The sequence below is a fragment of the Protopterus annectens genome, chromosome 2.part1 (assembly GCF_019279795.1).
Source record: "Protopterus annectens isolate FY-2018-M chromosome 2.part1, PAN1.0, whole genome shotgun sequence".
NCBI classification, from domain to species: Eukaryota; Metazoa; Chordata; order Ceratodontiformes; family Protopteridae; genus Protopterus; species Protopterus annectens.
The window spans coordinates 1,486,357,288-1,486,378,307 of NC_056729.1; the positions used below are offsets into that span (position 1 = coordinate 1,486,357,288).

Below are 21,020 nucleotides of genomic sequence, written 5' to 3' on the forward strand. Positions count from 1 at the left end.
ACATGGGAGACCTGGACAGGCACCTAATACGTACAGGGGAGATGGCATTCAGTGCAACTAAAAAAACGCATCAACATGAAAGAAATGAGGGGCCTCATCCATGTTCTCCAGGTACTGTCACATCTTTGGAAACTAGGTACCCCATGGGTGTTTATACAACACAACAGTGTGGTACATAAGTAAAGGACCAGAGCTTACAAACTGGCACAGAGAGCCCTGGGCCCTTGCCACCCAGAAACACTAGCAGCCACATGCATCCCATCACAGAACAGGGTTGGGAGACTTCATTTTGAGAAGGGCTTTTGAAGACCCTCAGAAGTGGACCATGAACAGACAGGTTTTTCCAGGGCATCTTTCACTGTTGGGAGACCCACTCAGACCTGCTTGCTTCAAAAGTCTAAGAAACAGCTTTCAGTATTTTGCACCAGGGACCCTTGCCACCCTGTTTGGAAGACATGCTTTTACTCCTCAGTGGACAGGAAAGTTTCTCTACACTTTCCCTCCATTCTCCCTTATACCAAGAATTCTTCTAAAGACCCAAAAAGAAGAAAACTCTGGTTACTGGTTCCCTTTTGGCCAGGATGGCATTGATTCCCTCTTCGTTTTCTTCTAGCCAGAGGCAAATACTGCAAACTGCCACACCAAGCAGATCTCACACAACAGAAAGGTCTAGGGATGCTCCAATTCCTTACAGGCACCATGGATGTTAAGGTTCTCTAAGAAGCCAGGAGACCTGCAATATTTTTCATAGCCAAATGAGATCCTCCTATTGGTGTCCGGGGAATGGACAGGACCCCAAGAGATCTGAAGTACCTTCCATTCTGAAATATCTGTGTGCACTCTTAGTGCAGGTCTGGCCTACTATGCCATCAAAGCCCATCTGTCAGCAATCTGCACTTGCTTACCTCTCAGTACCCCACTTATATCCAGATCGGAGGTAAAGTTATTCATTAAAGGAGTCCTGTGTCTTAGACCCCCTATAAAGCATATTACCCCTACTTGGGACCTCATCTTCATGCTGGAGAAGCTTACCTTGCTTCCTTTTTAACTGATAACCTCAGAAAATGTGAAGTTTTTTACTTGGAAGATTACCATCAGGTATTCATGGCCATTTCTCTTTGTGGAAAGATAAAAAGACATGTTGACCCTCTGGATTAATTCTTCATTCATGCCTAAAGTAGTGAACAAGCTGTCTCTTAATTAGGTCATAAACCTGCTTTCTTTGCCAACCCACAGAATCTTGGGGAGGGGGGACTTTTATTCTCTGGGCATTCACTGACAGCTAAGGTTCTATTTTGGCTGAACGAAATCCATTTGAAAATCTGACCAACTGTTTCTTTCATTGACTCCTAAACTGGGCCAACCAGTGTCCAAGCAAACCACTGTAAGCTGGATCACCAAGGCTGTATTTTGTTACACTCTAGGTGGCAAGTTCTTGCCCTCATGCCCCTTGCATTCACTCCTACCTGCGCAGTAGCAACCTCTGGAGCTTTCTACAAATGAGTGGATGCCAGGTCCATAGTGGAGGCTGCTACCTCGCTACCTGTAAACACTACAAGGTAGATGCCTTTTCTAGGTCAATCCTGTTTGGCATCTTGGACAGTTCTACTCCCTTTTAACCAACCACTCTTATACAAATGTACTCTGTTCTGACTGGGCATTACTAACATGCAGGTAGTCCCCAGAGCTAAATGAGAATTTAAAATAACAGATGTCCTACTGATCATGGTTGCAATATTCCTTCCCACCCTCCTTTCCCTCTATATGTTTTTTTCCTCCTTCAGTTCCTATCCCATGGCGTTGCCCTAGAACTGAGGTGGCTTTCTTACCACTTCGTACTGTGCCATCTAATCTGTCCAGTTTTTCTTTGTCAGGAGGCTTCAGGCTGGCTGGCTTGGAGGTAGTCTGAGGAATTACGCTTGTACATATATCTATATGCCCCTACATTTGCAAGCTGAGGTCACAGTTCAGGCATACGACACTGGGAAGGTAAAGCTTTGGTACCCCACTGGATGACAGGTGTGATAACATTATGTTAGGAATACTGCATCAATGTTGAGTAGGACATCTACTGTCGAGAAGTTGTTACACAACTGTACTTTCATGCCTTCTATGATTCCTCTAACTAGATTACACAAAAGAAAGGAGAAATGCTTTTAAGAAAACACATGGAACCAGCAATTGCATCCTATGGAGCATCAAATTCCAGTTTGCAGTTTTCTAAAACTGCAGTGGTGGAGACTAGCTTGGCTCTTTCGCAAGCACGATTTGCATTCACTCTTGCTCATTAAGGGCAGTTACACCCCGAGCTTTCTCACAGACTGGATCTGCTCCCACAACACAGGAGGAGTTTCATGAGTGCCATTATCAGTCAAATTTGACTGACTGCCTGGATGATTCAATTCAAATACCTTTTATGCCTTTTTTTTTGTTTTGAGGGAGTGCAGCAGGTACTAAAGGAGATGAGAGAAATTGCTACTTGAAAATCCTCTACTGCCAAGTGGATGTGATTTTTCCTGTCTTTTTTTGTTTTATTTTTTTTATTTTCATTTATTTATTTTTTTTTTACCACTGTGCTCAAATATTTGCAAGTTACTTTCCTCTGGCCTCTCTCTCTTATTCCCCTACAGAGGTTAATCTTTCAGCCATTTCAGAATGTTTGCTCATGGATCCTCTTCTTTGTGGTAAAATGGTTTCTGAAAGGAGTTTTGCGCTGCTCCTCTTTGGGATCTCAACTTCATGCTGGAAAAGTAGACTGTCCTTTTGAACCTGCTTATCAGCTGATTTAAGGTTCTTGACTTGGAAAACTACTCTTCAGTGCTCTGACATCTGCTATAAGAGTGCCAGAGTTGCAGGCTGTCATGTTGGGTGACCCTTGCCTCATATTCCACAGAGATGGGGTTTGTTCTCTACATGACTGTAGATCAGAGTGTATGTGCTGTATCTTTAAGAAGCATAGCAAGGACTGAAAGTGTACATATAAATGCTGGGCATGTGCTATTCCCAGTGTCATTTTGAGAGTGCAACCAGAGCATGAATGATTGCAGTAGTTAGTCAAACTTGTATCGTGATGTGTTTGTATATAATAAAGCTAAGCTGCTTGAGCAGAACCCACAAAGACTCTGTTGTGTCCAAAGTAGGAGAGCGACATGGTGTCAGAACCGGGATCCAGAGAATGATATTTGGAGCCATGAGATGCAGAGATAACAGTGAAGGTAAACAAATGAGCAAGAAAAAAGAGCCAGAAAAGAATCAAAGATAATGAGAATTCACACAAGCTGCTTATTTTATAAAGAGATAAAACTGAGCATTACAAGGGTAGAAACTGCATTTAAGATTAAAATATTTGATAAAACGATTGTCAGAAAAGCGAAACGAGTGTGTGTGTGGCGAAATGAGTGTGTGTGTCGAAACCTGTGTGTGTGTGTGTGTGGTGAAACCTGTGTGTGTGTGTGTGTGTGTGTGTGTGTGTGTGTGTGGCGAAACCTGTGTGTGGCAAAACCTGTGTGTGTGTGTGGCGAAACCTGTGTGTGTGTGTGTGGCGAAACCTGTGTGTGTGTGTGTGTGTGTGTGTGTGGCGAAAACTGTGTGTGTGTGTGGCGAAACCTGTGTGTGTGTGTGTGTGTGTATGGCGAAACCTGTGTGTGTGTGTGTGTGTGTGTGTGTGTGTGTGTGTGTGTGTGTGTGTGTGTGTGTATGGCGAAACCACTGTGTGTGCGAGGCATTTTGTGAAAGCTAGATCATGCCTGCTCAACCTGGTTGACGACTTTGAGTCTGTCACCAGGGCTGTGGATGAGGGTAAAACAGTTCATACAGCTGATGTCGAACTGGCCAAGGCCTTTGATACCATTCCTAAATCAGGAATTATTGATAAACTCTACAAACTAGGCATCAATCCCTACATCATTAGCTAGGTTGCAAATTGGCTCATAGATAGAACCCAGAGTGTGAAAGTAGCGGGCACCAAGTCAGACTGCCGACCAGTCATAAGTGGAGTCCCACAGGGATCAGTCCTGGGTCCTCTCCTGTTTGGCATCTATTTCTCAAAAGTCCAGGCCAACAAGAAGGGACTCTGGCTGACCAAGTTCGCATACGACTGCAAGCTGGGAGCCATTATTAACTGCCCTAGTGATGCAGACATCCTACAGAAATACCTCACTGAATCCAGTGACTAGTGTTGAAACCATGGCCTTAAGCTTAATGCCAAAAAATGCACCATCATCCCTTTGGTAAAAACTCAAGTTCCCACTAATTACCACATTGATGGGAGCCCACTGAACACTGAAAGAGTTATAAGAGATCTGGGGACACAGGTTGACAGCAACCTCTCCTTCAACCACCACATTGCCACTGTGGTCAGAAAGTCCTAAGTGGCACATCTTATTACCAAGGGTTTTGCATCCAAGAGGAAAGAGGTCATCATTTCTCTACTCTTCCCTCATTAGACCAATCTGAGTATAATGCCCCATTTGGCATGTACCTCACTAGACACATTCGACAGCTGGAGAGGCTGCTAAAGTACCTCATGAAGAGGATCCTAAGCCTTAAACACATGTCCTATATGGGCAGACTCAAAGAACTCCCAACTGTTTTCTGTCTCATATTGTCTACTAAGAGGCAATCTCTGCTTGACCTACAAAGCCATATGTGACCCAACTCTGTTAGAAATGCTACATGTAAAGAAATCCCAGTACCTTTGCACCACACGTTCCAGAGACCTCAACCTCATTACCACAATCAACAGCACATGCTGGAGGGGCAGGTTCATAACCCACAAACTGCCCATGCTCTGGAATAGACTTCCCATACATGTCAAGCAGAGCACCTCACTGACCCTCTTCAAGAGAAATCTTGATGAGTGGATGGGAAATAGAAAGTTCACCCCAGGGATCACTCCAGTGGCTCTACTTGATAAAGGCACTGTGAGCTGATGTCGGGTGGCACAATGCCAGGGTACTTTTATTGGCTAGGCTTGTAAAGGCTCCAGGGCCATTAGCCTAGTACACACCTATGAACCTGGAAAACAATCCTATTAGTAGCAGTCACCTCTGCAAGAAGAGTATTACAATTACAAGCCTAGTCTATAAAGCCTCCATAATTGCTTTTCCATAAGGACAGGGTGTCCTTGCGAACAAGTCCTTTTTTATCCCAAGTATCATCAGTCAAATCTGAACCAAACAGAGCTGCTAGATTTTTTCCCAAGTTACGAGAATAAGGCAGAATAGATGTTGTATCAACTAGATGTGCATAGACAATTATGTTTTTATTTACACAAAACTAAGAATTTCCAAAAAAATCTGACCAGCTATTTATTTCCTTTTTAGATTCAAAGAAAGGTTCTCCTATTTCCAAGGTGATGGCTTTCAGATTGCATAACTTTTATCTGCAAGTCTCAGAATAAGTTTCTTCCAGGAAGAGTTGAAGCCCACTCCACAAGAGCCATTGCAATCTCATGAGCGTTTCTTGCTAGATTACTAATTGATACCATTTATGCAACAGCAACATGAAAAAAACCACATACCTTTATCACTCATTACAAAGTCGATTTGGCCTCCAGGAATAGGGCCTCTTTTGGGTCCATGATTCTGAGGAATATATTCTCCCTTGAGCCACCCAAAATAAGTGCCAAGGACGCTGTCCAAACCTGGTAAGAATGAAGGCGAGATAGGGCAACATCACATAACATTACGTATTCATCATAATGTTCCATGCGTGTCATCCATCTTTGCCTTCATTCTTGCATCCCTCATTCCCCCCCTACCCTTCTGATTCCTGAAAGACTGAGTCTATACAGTTGGAGGACCTGAATCTCTGACATTCTATTGACCCTGGTCTTTTTTCTATGACTCGCTCTCTATAAGAGCAAACAAGATCTGGGAAAGGTTATAGTGCATGCTGGGACAGGGTTTAGCCACAAGCTGGCAAAAGACCTCAAGCTTGAATATAAAGGCTGAGACGGATCCGAGGATTGGATCTGAACCCAATCTGGTAAGAATGAAGGTGAAGATGGACAACACTCATGGAACGTTACGATGAGTACATAACTTTTGTTTTTTTCTTTCATCCTAGGTCCCTAGGTTTAGCTGTATCCAAGCAAACTATTTCGTCTTGGATTTCAAACGCTTTTTCTTTGTTATACTTTTCGTGGTAAGAGTCTTCTGTAAAAGCTCATTCTGCTAGAGCTGTGTCAGCTTCTGGTGCTTTTTTGCAAGGGATTGGATACTAACTCTGTTCTTGAAGCAGCTACTTGGACTTCTCTGTATACTTTTACCAAACACTACAAGTTGGATGGAATCTCCAGAGCTAGAGCTGGTTTTGCTAGGACCATCCTTCATAGGTTCCTAGAGGGCTGTGCTGGTCCTTCCTCCTCCCTGGTTTCTTCCTGAGCTTTGACATTTTCCCAGAAGTTTAAGAATACTGTAGCACTTGAATGGAAGAACATAGCACAGTTATCATACCAAAACATCAAATGTCCTTCCTTCACTGTTACATTCACTCCTGGTCCTTTTTCCTTGTGGATGTGCTGGTTTACCTCTTGATTTTCCTTGGACTGGACTTGTATGAGGATGTAATGTCCAGATGTCGCCTTTATTCCCTACACTAGGCGAGGAGCATATGTGTGACGTACAGCGCACCTTAAAGCAACAGCAGGCTTTTGCATACTGGCCAGACAGGCTGCCAAGGCAGGGAATCCCAGAAGTTAAGTATATTGCAACAGTGAAGGAAAGGATATCTACTGTTGTGGTAAGATTTTACACAACTGTACTTTCATTTCTTGTGAAGGTAAGAAAGAAGGGGCAACCTGTGCCAAAGCAGACTGTTCCCAAATGGTTGTCTTGGGTTGTTACCTTTCATTATACCACAACAAAACCATTCCAGGCAGGGTCAAGGTTCATTCTTCCAAGGCTTTGGCTTCATCTGTGGCTTTTTGGAAAAGGTTGTGACTTTCTCTGCAATTGGAGCTACTTTGTCTTCTGCTCTGATGTCCTGATTTCTTCTTTTGTCTTGTGTGCATCCTGTCACCCATCTTAGGCACTTCATTTTCATCTGTAGCTTTCTCAAATCCTGTATTTTTACTGCCAAGGTTTCTGTGCCTCAGAGTAGAACTTTATGCCGCACTGTTTTGTACACCTTACTTTTCATCTTCTTTAGCATTCTTCTGCCAGACACTATCCCTGATACTTTGCCAGTTGTCTGCAGCCCTCTGATTCTAGCTTTGACCACCTCTTTCAGACTTCTTTCTCATCAACCAACCCTCACAGATACTTAAAGCTGTTAACCTGCTCCAATATCTCCCTTTTATCTCATTTCTCAGTTTCTTTTTGATTTTCCCATTTACTGCCATTGCAACTGTCTTGTCTGTTCTTTTCAGTTTCATCCCATGTGCCTTCAGTTTTGCATTCCATTCCCATACACTTCAACCGAATTACTGCGTGCACTTAGTAATGTGTCCCCACCTACTTGTTTGCTAATGTAGTCCATCTCCGGTGTGAACAACAGTGGGCACAGAGCTGAACCCTGATGCACACCCACTCCCATTGGGAACCCCTCTGTGACGGTGAACACTGTTGATACTTGTTAGGTCCTTGTACGTAGCCTACACTAATTCTACCAATTTTTCTTGGATCATAGGAGGAGTAGGAACTTGAACCTCCACAGGACTGTCCAAATCTGCTTTTTTTGGGACTTTGTCAATGCCTCCTCCAGGTCTAGGAATGCCTAGTTCGTTTGTTTCCTCTCAAGTGTTTGTGTCTGTGCAAACATCAGGTCAGTTGTGTTTAATCCTGATCTGAATCCGAACTGCTTCTCTCCCATCTAACTTTCTACTAATCTGCACATTTGTTTCAGTCACCATTTCCAGAAATTTCATGCAGTATGACCGGGGTTTGATACACTTGTACTACCCAGAGTTGTGGGAGCCCCATTTGTTTTTGTACACTGGCCACTAATATGCTTATTCTCCAGTCATGTGGGATACGGTACGCCTTTTTGTCAAAAAAGGAAATATCTATACAGGATACAATCCATATATAACTTGGACTCTGCAGCAGTGGTTATTTGAACAACTACTGTTATGCTGTTTACTTATGCAAATATACTGTGCCTGTCTTCTCTTCTGGATCAGGTATTGTCTCACACAGTCATAAGCGCAGTTCCTGCGGACAAAAAGGGCAAAGGATTTTATTAAGGATTTTTCTGATGCCATAGAGAGGAGAGACTTGGCCTTTGTTAGACCTCTAGAATGTTTACAAAAAGTTTGAGAATGTAGAGTTCAAAATGTTCTTTCAGACCCTGTTGCCTCTGGTTCCTTTACTAGCTGTCATGGTAAAGCCATATTTAAGATGCTTCCATTAGCAAGCACAAATTTTTAAAGATGTTCTTTGTATGGATCGGATTGCATTCTGTTTACCCTTTGTAAATATACTTCCAGCTGTACATAGTTTGTGTCTGCTTCTAGTAAGTGCTTATTGCAGACTCAAAGGCATTTAATTTGTTCCATATTTGGACAATTGCATTGCATTTGCAGACTTTTTTTTAGTTGTCAGGAGTCCTTAGAAAGTATCCAGAATATTCTGCTCAGTGGTGTTACGAGTAAACTTGGAGAAATCTTCTGTCATCATATCTCGCAGAACTGTTTTCTTAGTGACATATTTTAGATTCTGAACTGGGAAGAACTTTTCCTCCTCTAAAGTAGACTTTAAAGTTTTTCAATCAACCTAGCAACTGCCAGAGAATTTCAGGATTCTGGGCTACATCGCTTCCATAATTATGATTCTCCTAACCAGACTTCACATAAGAAAAATTCATTGGAATCTCTGGTTGGACTTTGCATCTTCACCCTTTATCTTTTCAGGTCCCTGTTTTGGGCTTTGTAAGGAGGGAGGTTTTGTGGTGGGTAGACCAGTTCTCTCAGAATCCTGGTCTCCCATTTTCCCTTTTCTAGAACAGATGCTTCAGACCTGGCTTGTAAAGTGGTGTCAGAAAGTGGAATTGCAAGATGCATGGAGCAAACAAGATATAAAAGTGCACAAATGTGAAAGAGGTGTTGGCTGTAATAATTTTTAGGGCTTTCAAAGCATTTATCACTGGTCTTCAGGGCCTCTCGAAGTTTCAAGAGTAGGAACCAATGTGGTAGATAAATGGGGGGGGGGCATCATTTCTTACTGCCTTTCAGACTACATGCATTCCGTTACAGCAAAATATTGCAGTAGAATGGAAGATTACTCTGGGAACAATTGATCTAGCTGTGGGGAGCATGTCATGTAGATCTATTTGCTTCTGCTTGGAACAGAGAACTAAAGAAACACACTGCTTCAGGATTCCTTGCAGACAGGCCTGGAAAATGGATGGCTTCACTTTTCCATGGATGGGACTGTTCCTGCATGCCCTTCCACTGATTTTTGGGCTCTTTAGATTCAGAAGGACTCATCAGTGACCCTCTGTCTGCCTTTTTGGCCCAGGTAGCAGTGGTTTTCTCAAGTAACTGGCGAGAGCAATTACCATAGACTTCTCCACAGATTTGGACGTACTGTCGCAAGACAGAGGTGGTTTGATAGACCCCAGCTTGAAGACTCTTTAGTTGGCTACTTGGATAATAGAATCATAATACCTTTTAGGCATTTTTTTTTCTGAGGATGTGCAGCAGGTATTAAGAGGATAAAAAAAATGCAATTTGAAAATCAGTTGGGTGGAAGTGGAAAAGGCTCTTCATTCAAAAAACAAAAAAACAAAAAAAAAAAAAAAAAAACCCTCTTCAGACCTGGCTGTCTCAGAGTCTTTCCTGTTTTTTTGTGAGTTATTGCCCTCTAGCCTTTCTCCTCTATCAATGTTCATTTGTCAGCTCTTTCTACTTGTCTGCACTGGGATCCCTCCTTTTAAATTCATCCATAAGTCAGACAGTTTTTAAAAAGGGTTTTACATATTCAGCCACCTAGAAAACAGATGGATCCTCCTTGAGATTTAAACTTTATGCTTGAAAAGCCTACTCTCTTTCTGTTAAGGCCGAATTGAGATTCTTAACCTGGAAGACAGGTTTACTTAGTGCTCTGATTTCAACTAGGAGAGTACCCAAGTTTCACGCTCTTATGGCGAGTCAACTCTACATAATTTTTTTATGTCATCTTTTCCTGATTTTTCCCAACACAAGGGAAAAAAATATACTCTAGATATCTTCAGGCAGCACAGATAATGCCTAGACAAAAAAATCCTTCAGGAAAGCTGTTCGGCTGCCTTTCCAATGAAGGAAAGGGAAAAGGACAACCAGTGACCAAACAGGTTTTGGATGGATGTCTCATGCCATTTCTTTTTTTGTATCCTCGCAGTAATAAGCTGCCTCCAGGCAAGGTTAGGTTCCATTCAACCATGGTTTTGGCTTTTGAGCCTTTCTGTAAAGAAGTGGACTCTAGGAAGTATCCTGTAGGCAGCAGTTTGGTCCTCTGCGCATACTTTTACATAACACTGTAAACTGGATTCCTTTTCCTAGTCTAGAACTGGCTTTGCTAGGATCATTCTCTAGTGTCTCCTGGATTCTTTCTCAACAAGCAACATAGGAGGAGAAATTAAGCAACGGTAATCTTTCCATGTAGCTTAAGTTACTTGCAGCAGTGATCTAATAGAACTCTGTATGGTTACTTCTACAACTATACTTTCAACAGTACTGCAGTACTTTATATTGACAGTCTAGCTTTCATTAATTCAGTAGAAGGGTAGTACTGTCCAGTTTTAGAAAGTTTCATTTATCTCACCAGAGACTAGGCAGGTCTTTTGTATGATATGTTGTACAAGGCTAGAAGGTTTGTGTTTCAGTAAATACCTTACATATTTTTTTTTCTTTTGCATTCATTCGTTTTTTTTTCACCTAATACTTTTAGTAAGGACAGTATTGGATGTGATTGGAGGTCAGAATTGCAGCCTTGCTCAAGGGGACATGACAGATTTGAGGTTACATCACCTGCAGAAACGCACTGATCCATACTGCCCTAGTGTTGTGTGTGTATCATGTGCATTGGGCTTAGGAACCCTAAGTGCAGAAATGCAAACTACCTCTGATGGCTGCCTGAATGATGTCCCTTCTTGGCTCACCCTCACTTTGGTGATGTGGAACAAATGGGCCAGGTGGCTGAGAGAGGGCTGGATGATTAGCATGCAGCAGGAGCAAAAATAGTTTAAAAACCAGTAGTGTTGTTGAATAACTTTGCTTTTTTATTCATTTTAGGATTATCCTCCACTCCCAGTGTTCCCTCATCCAATGAACAGAAGAGAATATCGCAGATTACACTTTAGAGCAAAAGAAGATGATGATTTAAATGCAGATGAACCATAGAGTACTAAGGAGTACAACAGGGTAAGCAAAAAGTAGACAATGGGAGATGTGATCATGTATGTGCAAATGTAGATGAATGTCACTGCAATGGTCTCATTTTTCAGATGGAGTAAAAATGCTATGTGAACAAGATCTTTTCTTTGAGGAGAGATTTTTTTTTCCACAGTGTTCGTGGTAATTGGTTTTATGCTTACCAGTATTAGTCAGCTTCCTGACATTTTCAAGTAGCTGCTCTGAATCCCCATTTGATGGAGTGCAAATACCTATGCCTTATCGCTGTAGCTTTTGCATGAACCTCCTTTAAATGGAGTATTGATAAGAGACGTATTCAACCTTTTCTGCTTTACAGCTTTGCTCACTCACTGCATTTTCCATTTGCCTGTAATTTGGCCATTCTGACCCATGTTTAATTCTGTACATATTTTAAAACTTGGTTGTCGCTTCATAACTGTGATACTGACTGCATTCAGTCTTGTATTAAATGTAGATGACTAGCTTTACAGTCCGATAGTCATCTGGCTTGGAAGTACGATTGTACATTATAATGATCACTGCTAAGGAAGCCTTAGCTGTATGGGTTATATCCTGCCAAGGATGTAACAGCTGGACAGCTTCCAAAGCTTTCAGGATACCTTCCACTCCCCCAAACTGTCAAGCAGCTCAAACTGAGCTGGCTAAAACACAACTTTGAGTGTCAAGACCTACAGACCTTTAATGCTGCCAAAGAGTATGCTCCTCTGAGGCCTTTGAGGGCTAACTGTTAGCTTGTGCTCTCCTTTGCTGGGGAAAGCCTTCCATTTTCTTTAATATATTGATGTTTTATTCCTATCCTCTTCAGGAAAGTTATTTTTAACACTGGGAGTGTTGCATTTTAATGGACTGTCTTGAGACCGACATACTTTTAAACAGATTCATTTTTGTTTTTTTTCTGTCAGTTTGCAAATTAACTGAAATTTTCTGTGGAGCAATGGTGCTTATTTTTCCATTTGTGGGACTGGCATAGTATTTTTAAAGTGCTTTTTACTGTGGGTTTTTTTCCTATTAACATGCTTGTATTGGATTTCTGTGAACAGTTCTGCGTAGGCAGCAGTGTTCTTAGGGTTTATGGGGGTTTGAAATGTTGCCAGGTTATCACTTAATAGTAGGAAGTTAGCCTTAGAGTAGTTCCTGAATATTTCAGGGTTAGCTGGGGTTCCAGGTTTTATTTTTACTTCATAGGAGACCATTTTGTGTTTGACCTTTCAGCGAAGACATTACACTAGGTTTCAGAGAAGACATTACACAACGGGATGTGCAGCACTCTCCCATATTAGTGAGGACCATATATAGTCTGGTTGCACCCCCTTGGTGTATTGACAATCTAGTCCAGGGAGTTTGTTTACAAAACCCAGAAATCTTTGTGCCTGTATATTTGGTGTCATGTATGATTCCCAGTTAATAGCAGGGTATTTAAAGTTGCCCATGAATATGGTATTGGGTCAGATGGGTCATAGAGGAGGAACTTGTAGTTTGAAAGGAAGTGGTACTCCATTTTGCTTAAGGCAATTTGAACATAGAGAAGCTCAAGTGAATTGTCCTGTTTGACTGGCCTTGAGGTATATTTATTTTGGATGCAAACTGAGGCACCTCCACCTTCATTCCCTGTCTGTGTAGTAGCTGGTCTAAATGTGTGGAAGGTGTTACAACCTTGCACTGTCTGTATGCTCTCTGTGGCTTTAAACTAAGTGACTGCACAGACATCCTTCTTCTCTAGGGTGAAGAGAGCTTCCAGGGAGTGGACTAAGTGGACTTTATTTAGACTCCTAGCATTGAGCAGTAACATGTTCAGATTTTTCTTGGTTTTGATTTGCTATGTCAGAAGTACTTTCAGTTTGGCATTGCCTAAAAAAGACACTTTAAGGGAGGAAAATGTTTTAGCTAATATTTGAAAGCCTAGAGGGGAGAGGTACAGACCATCCCTGGCAAAGCAGCATGATCTGTTGACCATCTCCTTCCATGCTGACAAATATTGCACCCCCTTAGAGTAACACCAGAAACTAAGCCAGTTATTAAAATCAGTCCTTTCTTGTTCATATTGTGGCATCATCTTTGGAGAAGGTAAAATGCTGCTCAGTGCTAGGCTCATTCCAGACTGGGGTACACATTCCGAGAGCTCCACAATGTCTCTCTTGATATATTCTGGAGAGGGGACTCTCTTGTCATTTACACTGACATGGACTATAAGTCATACTGGTACTTGTAGTCCAGTGACCTGAGTACATGTGTAATGTGGCAGATCCTGGCCCCTGATGAGCAGCTGACCATGACTTTCTCCTTACTCACCGTGGTGAGAGGAATATCAGTGTGTCACACAATGGAGTCTCCATTATCTAGAATGCTGGATTCTGTGGAGGCTTGCCTTATGGGTTAGAAGTAGAGGCGCCATGAGCTGTGAACTATGTGTTGATTTGGGTGGCGTTTTGAAGGAGTGCATTCAGGGTTGCTGAGGGTGTTTGTGTACTTCATCTTGGAGGTCTTTGGGGTTTAGGAAGGTTGCATTTAAGTGCCTCAGCATATGTAGATGTACTTCTTTTCCTGTGTTGCAGTATTGGTGTGGGAATTCCTGCCTTCAGGAGACCTATATGTCGGCTCCTATACAAAAGCTTCAGCTTGGCTGTTGCAGCTGCATGAGACGTGTCACGTAAGCCCATAAACCAGGAACTCTGTGTGTGATGTCTGCATGCACAATCCTCAGAACTTTTCAGCCGCAGATGACTTTGCATCGTATGATCGTTCTCCAGACGTCAGATCGACTATAGATAAGTAACCCATTGGGTATTTTACATTTCTAATATTTTACCGATCTTTCACATTGCTTAGGCTTGGTTGTTTGTAGCTTTCAGCTGATGTCAGGTAAAAAGGGAAAGTGCCAATGCGGGCGCCAGATTCCCCATAAGGACATCCATGACAAATGCGTTTTCTGCTTAGGCCAGGAAATACCACCATAACGCCTGCCCTATTTGTAAATCTTTTGTGCCTAAGACCTTACGTAGCATCTGGCAGCTCTAAACCTTTACTTAGAAAATCAACACCTCAAATGGCTGGCTCTCAGGATGGACCTGCTTTGGAGGCCACCCAAGAACCTCCGCGTAAGAAGGCCAAGATGCCTAGGCCTTCATCACCTGCCGCTTCACACCCGGACGCCCCGCCAACTACCGATATAGGAGTTGAGGAGCGTTTGGCGGATCAGTCACCTCAATCGACCTTCCTCGCAGAGGCCGCTGCACAGCTGACATCCGGCATGTCCATGGAGCTTTCTCAGACACAGACGGCTGTCGATGTCAAGGGGGAACCAGACTTGGGGGTTCCTTTGACTGGGATCCAGACCTCGGATACAGCCTCTGCCAAACCCAGCTCTAGACTGACTCCAACCAAAAAGAAGTAGAAAACTAAACCTATTTCACCTGCTTCTGAAGCCCCTCCAGACTGGGAGGCCTTCACCTCCTCTCTTATACAGGCCATTTATGGCCCTTAGGCCTTCTGCCTCACCCACAACTACATTGCCTCTGCTAAGCCCTAGGCCTACCTCTGCTGCTTCTATTCCTATGGCTCCCCTCCCTGAGGAAGAACATGAATCTACCTACTCTTCCTCGGATTAATCCATCTCTTATGCATCCCAGATTGCTTCTCCCAAGGAATATTACTCTCCTGATGAGGATTCTGTGGAAGGGGATTCTCCACCTGAAGACATTACATTTGGTGAAACCATCACCAAAATGAAAGGCTACTTCAAATGGGATACTTCCCAGATGACAGAAACCCCAAAAAAGATATTTTGAACTGCTGCAAGTGGAGTCCTCCTCCCCTTCAGCTGTTCCCCCTGTTCTTCCTGCATACTTGGATGCATTTTCTGCAGCCCCTAGAACTCCTGACTCTCAGCCCCCTGCACCTAAGCGCCCAGACCGCTTCTACAAGGTGCCAGAGGAACAAAAATTCCTCATAAAGCCACCTTTAGCAGACCCAGCAGTGATTTCCACTGCCCCTGATAAACAGTTTAGGTTGCTATCTTCTGCCTCCCTATTGCCCACGGATAAAGATAGCAAATCCATGGATGGGATAGGCAAGAAGGTGTACACTTCCTCCACTTTGGCCTTCAGAGCCATTAACAATCAAACAAGCATGACCAAGTATGCCCTAGACTTAGTATCCCAAGCCACCTCTATGTTGGCTTCTGTTCCTGACAGTCCCATTAAAACAGATATCTCCTCCAAATTATCCTTAGCACTACAAGTGGCTAGACACACTATAAGATGCAGCTACAATGCTGCAGAAGCTTCTGCTTGCTCTGCAGCATCAGCATCTGTCCTGAGGAGATGTTCTTGGCTTAGACTACAAAATCTGCCAGAGGACTTTAAGTCCAAAATCTTGGATGCTCCCCTGGATCACAACTTCCTCTTTGGAAAGTAAGCTGCAGACCTATTTAAGAATCTGCAAGAAAAAAGCAGAGAGTTCCAGGATATTAAACATCTCCTGGTATCCCTTATACCCAACTTTTATAGGAACTACCCGGCTAAGACTACCTTTGTTAGGTGTAATCCGCTTTCTGCTGCCTCCTCCTCCAGACCCAGAAGAAGAACTAGAAGACCTTCCTCATCCAGGCCCACTGGCCCACCTCCTCAACCTAGGCAGCCCTTTCAGGACAGGGGAGGTCCCAATAATGCGTTACTGCCTTGCTCATCTGGCCCCTCTCAGCTCGCCTTACCCACTGTTTCCCCTTCTGGCAGAAAATCACCACAGACCAATGGGTATTAACCATTATTCAGAAAGGATACTTCCTATCCTGGAAACAAATTCCCCCTGGAAAGGCATTCCATTTTCCCCAAAAAACAATGCCATCTCCTTCCATAAATTCTGTCAGACCTGCAACAACAAGGCACAATAGAGCCTGTTCCCACAGGGCAAGAAGGAAAGGGATTCTACTCCCGTCTGTTCCTGGTCCCTCAAAAGGACGGACCCTGGAGACCCATTTTAGATCTCTCCTTCCTAAACCATTACCTGCAGGTACCATCCTTCAAAATGCTGTCACTGCCCACTCTCTTGCCCCTCATACCCTCAAATGCTTTCATGGTCACCTTGGACCTAAAAGATGCTCATCTGCACATTCCTATCAGGGCCTCACACAGGCATTTCCTGTGTTTCTCTGGCCCATCTTCGCACTTCAATTTACGGCCTTGCCCTTTGGCTTATCCACTGCCCCAAGAGTGTTTAAAGTGCCTAAGCCTAGCCATTGCCTTTTGCAGGACCCAAGGAATCCAGATTTACCCATATCTGGATGACATCCTTATCCTGGCACAGTCAGAAGATTCCCTCTTAAGACATCTACACTTCACTATGTCCCTTCTACAAAGCCTAGGGTTCAGCCCAAACCTCAAGAAGTCCTCCCTGAATCCAAACAAGGACAAGATATTACTAGGTTGCAGAATCAGTACAGACTGAATGAAAGCCTTTCTCCCACAGGACAAGGTTCTATGTCTAGCTTCCCATTTGCAGACTGTCACTGCAAGGCAATTCCTTCGACTCCTGGGATTGATGGCAGCAACCATCCCCATTCTACCATTGGCCAGAAAGCATATGCGAAAACTGCAATGGTACCTCAAAAATATCTCGTCACAACACCAGAATCACTTGGAACAAGCTATTCCCCTTCTTCCCTGTTTAAAGAAGGAAATCATTTGGTAGAGCCAACAAGTACAACTAAACCCAGGCCTTACATTGCAATCCCCCCAACCCATACAAATATTACATACAGATGCCTCAGACTCTGGTTGGGGAGCCACCTTGCACTCTGAGTCCAAGCACAGTGGCATCCTCCCATGAAAACCAAGCACATCAATGTAAAGGAGATGACGGTAGTTTTTAGCTCTGCAAACCTTCCTATCCCTACTGCTACCAGGTCCTCGTCTGATAGTAATAGACAATACCACTGTAATGTGGTACATCAACAAACAGGGAGGTACTAAAGCATACCAATTGTGCAAGCCAGCCCTACTAATTTGGGACCTAGCATCCCAGCACAACATATCCCTGCAAGCCAGCTACATCCCTTCACAGGACAACAAGCAAGCAGACCTCCTGAGCAAAACATCCTCTTCACAACACGAATGGATACTGGACAGGACGGTCTTCCTAGACGTAGTCCACCGTTGGGGCACTCCACAACTAGACCTATTTGCCTCCCCCCAGAACAGGCAACTGCAGACCTTATGCACAAAGACTTAACTCCCCCCAAGCCTGGAGAGTAGACACCTGCAGTTTCGACTGGGAGGGAAAGTTCCTGTACGTCCCCCCCCCCCCTTCCCTCTGATTCAGAAAGTCCTACTGAAAATCAGGGACAAACCAAAAATCTTGCTAGTGACTCCCTACTGGCCAAGGCAGCACCGGTTCCCCCTTCTTATACAATTTAGCCAAGGGCAGTCACTGCAGGTTACCCCACAAAGTGGACCTTCTGACACAAAACAAAGGAACTCTCCTACACCCAGACTTGCAAATGCTATCCCTGACTCTGTGGGTGATAAATTACTAACCGCATTCAGACACCACTATTCACAGGGCTTGCTATCAGTCTTGAGGGAGGCCAGGAAACCCACTACTAGAAAATCATACCATGTTAAATGTGAAAGATTTACTCAGTGGTGTCTGGGACAGGAAAGGGACTCTTAAGAGGCTGATAACCCCCTAGCACTCTCATATGTGTCAACTTTTATAAAGGGTGGACTTTACTATTCATCAGTGAAAGTACATCTCTCTGCATTATCAGCCTGCTTACCTCTAGATCCTCCCTTGTTAGCCAGGCTACATGTGAAACTCTTCCTTAAAGGCATCTTACAAATCAGACCACCTAAGAAGCCTATCCCTCTTCCATGGGACCTGAACTTCATCCTAGAAAAACTCACCCAGCCCCCCTTCGAACCGGCTAATGCAGCCTCTCTACAGTTTTGTACTTGGAAACAGTACTGTTAGTGGCTATTACCTCTGCCAGAAGGGTTTCCGAGCTACAAGCCTTAATGGCATGCTCACCTTACATCATTTTTCATAGGGACAGGGTCACTCTGAGAACTAACCCTTCCTTCATGCCCAAGGTAGTCAATGACTTATCTCTAAGTCAATCCATTCACCTACCCAATATTTTCCCCTCTCCCTCTAACCAAGGGGAGAGGATACTCCACTCCCTAGATGTCCACAGGCAACTGAGATTTTACGTGGACAAGACTAGAGACATTAGGAAAGCCAAACAACTCTTTGCATCTTTCCACCCCAGGACAATTGGGCAAGGCAGTCACCAAACAGACCATTGCATCCTGGATTAGAAAGGCAATCGTTTTCTGCTACTCACACCACGGAAAAAAATCTCCATTTGGGGTTAAGGCACAATCCACAAGAGCAGTGGCCACTTCCAAGGCCTTCCAAAAAGGTATGGACACAGCTTCCATTATGGAAGAGGCTGCATGGTCCACTATACACACTTTCACCAAACATTGCAAATGGGACCAAATTTCCAAAGCATGCGCAGGATTTGTGAAATCCTCATCTGCATCTGCCACCCTTTCATCAAACTGAGCTTTGGTTCTCTCCCACACCAAGAATACTGCAACATAGGAATAGAAGGGCATAGAATAGTTGTGTAAAATCTTACCATAACCATAGATGTCCTTCTCTTCCATTTTGCAGTATTCCTTCCCACCCACCATTCCCCCTCACAGACTCTACCAGTCTATCTGCTTCCCTGTTGCCTCTCTCCATTACAGAAGAGACCCAGGGCACTTTATACATGTCGCCTTTGGCAGCCTGTCCTGTTGGGCCATCTACTTTACCTGCTTAGCTTCAAGTTCTGAGGATTGTGCATGCAGACGTCACAGATAGGGTCCCTGGTTTATGGCCCTACGTGTGATGTCCCACACAGCTTCAACAGCCAAGCTAAAGCTTTTGTATAGGAGCCGACGTACGGGGTCGCCTGAAGGCAGGAAATCCCACACCAAGAATACTCAACATGGAAGAGAAGGACATCTATGGTTATGGTAAGATTTTACACAATTATTCTGTCTTCCTGTTTGCTTTGAATCGTTTGAGTGCAATGTGTGTACTACTGACAGCCTTATTGACATTAGGAATGCTTTTTATGCAAGAGCTTTGCCTTCAGTGACATTGTGTGAATAACATCTCTTGCATACCATATCAGTTTGTTTGAGAATAACTGGTTGTCATAAACATAAGGCAATTTCTGCACTGCTTCAGGGTGTCCATGTCCACCAAACCGGTAAAGGAGATGATGGGAAAGTTCATATTCATGGCAACAGTCCCTTTTTGCGGATTAGACAGTTGGAGTGAGAATGTAAAGTAATGTCAGCAGTATCCAATTTGCAATTATGGAGGCACCGCAAACTAGTGATGTGAGTGTGTTCAATCTCGCCGTTTGTTCTTACACACGGGTTCGGAGCCGATCCTCGGCTCCGAGTCGGCCGCATCGCAAAGCTCTGCATCTCAGAGAAGCTTGAGACCAGACTATATCCCACAATCCTCCCTGCCATTACTCAGATCTAGTTTGCCGCTGCAACAGATCGGATCGAGGAGAGCTCGGACCAGAGGAGAATTTGCTAATTTTTGCTATTTTTCAGATAAGCTACTTGCTTTTTTTGTAAAAAAGTTTCTAATAGTTAGTTATAATATAGAGAAGTGTGTGTGTGTTATTAATATAATATTGTACAATATTATTCTTAAGGCACCTTTTGTGGCCTACCCTTTTTTTCTCTTGGTGTGGTTTTTTGAGTGTTCTTTCTACACTTTAATATAGATATTCAGTATATATATATATATATATATATATATATATATATATATATATATATACATATACATAGAAGTTAGTTAATTAGTTATTGGTAGTTTTTTCTTGTCAATTAAACCTAGTAAAGTGTCATTACTTCTACCAGTCATGTCGGTGAAAGCCAAATCTGGCTTTAAAAGATGTCAGTGTGGGCAGAAAATGTCTATCACTGACAACCACGTGTCCTGCGTTTACTGTCTTGGCCCTCTCCACCTGCAAGAGGATTGCTCTATATGTCATTCCTTTAGCGGGAGGGTCATGACAGATAGAAGCAGGAAGCTTATAGATAGAGGGTTGCTTAAGCCTGACTTTCAGAAGGCTTTAGACAAATCGGATCAGGCTTCTAAGTCCTCAAAGAGGTCGAAGATGTCGGAGCCCATGTCATCGGCTCCGAGTTCATCTTCGAAGGTTCGCTCGCCGGTTCCACAGACCTCGGGGCCGAGCGTCGAACGTTTCTTTCACGGAGCCCCAGATCATGGAACCGGTGTCGGAGCTGCCACCACCGTCCATTCTTCGGTCGGTGCCATCTTCGGCTCCTTCGACCCGTTCTTCCAGACCGTTATCTGAGACAGATGTGGATCATGTCGTGCAGAAACTCATGGAAAACACGGCCCTTTCCAAGTTGATTGCAGTTTCCTCCCAATTGGTGTCGAAACTAGAAGGCCTTCCCATGTCTCCAACAGGTCCTCCTTCGAGACCCATCCAGTTCTCGGAGCCAGGAGAGGATGAGCTGATGATAGTGGAGCCCTCTGTGCCGAAACCGTCCATTGCACGATCGACACCATTGACTTAGACTCCTTCGGAACCTGTAGGTGAGTCGCGGAGCTGATGGTCTCT

The 21,020-nt window shown here is 43.7% G+C and overlaps 1 protein-coding gene across 1 annotated transcript in view; it reads left to right on the forward strand.

Annotated features, from left to right (window-relative positions):
* CCHR2.PART1H1orf174 (chromosome chr2.part1 C1orf174 homolog) overlaps positions 1–21,020 on the forward strand; it is a 223,245-nt gene that overhangs the window by 127,154 nt on the left and 75,071 nt on the right. The window contains exon 3 of the mRNA XM_044062947.1: positions 11,216–11,344. Coding sequence (XP_043918882.1) covers positions 11,216–11,323 — 108 coding nt within the window. The 3' untranslated portion in view covers positions 11,324–11,344. The remainder of the gene's footprint in view (positions 1–11,215; positions 11,345–21,020) is intronic.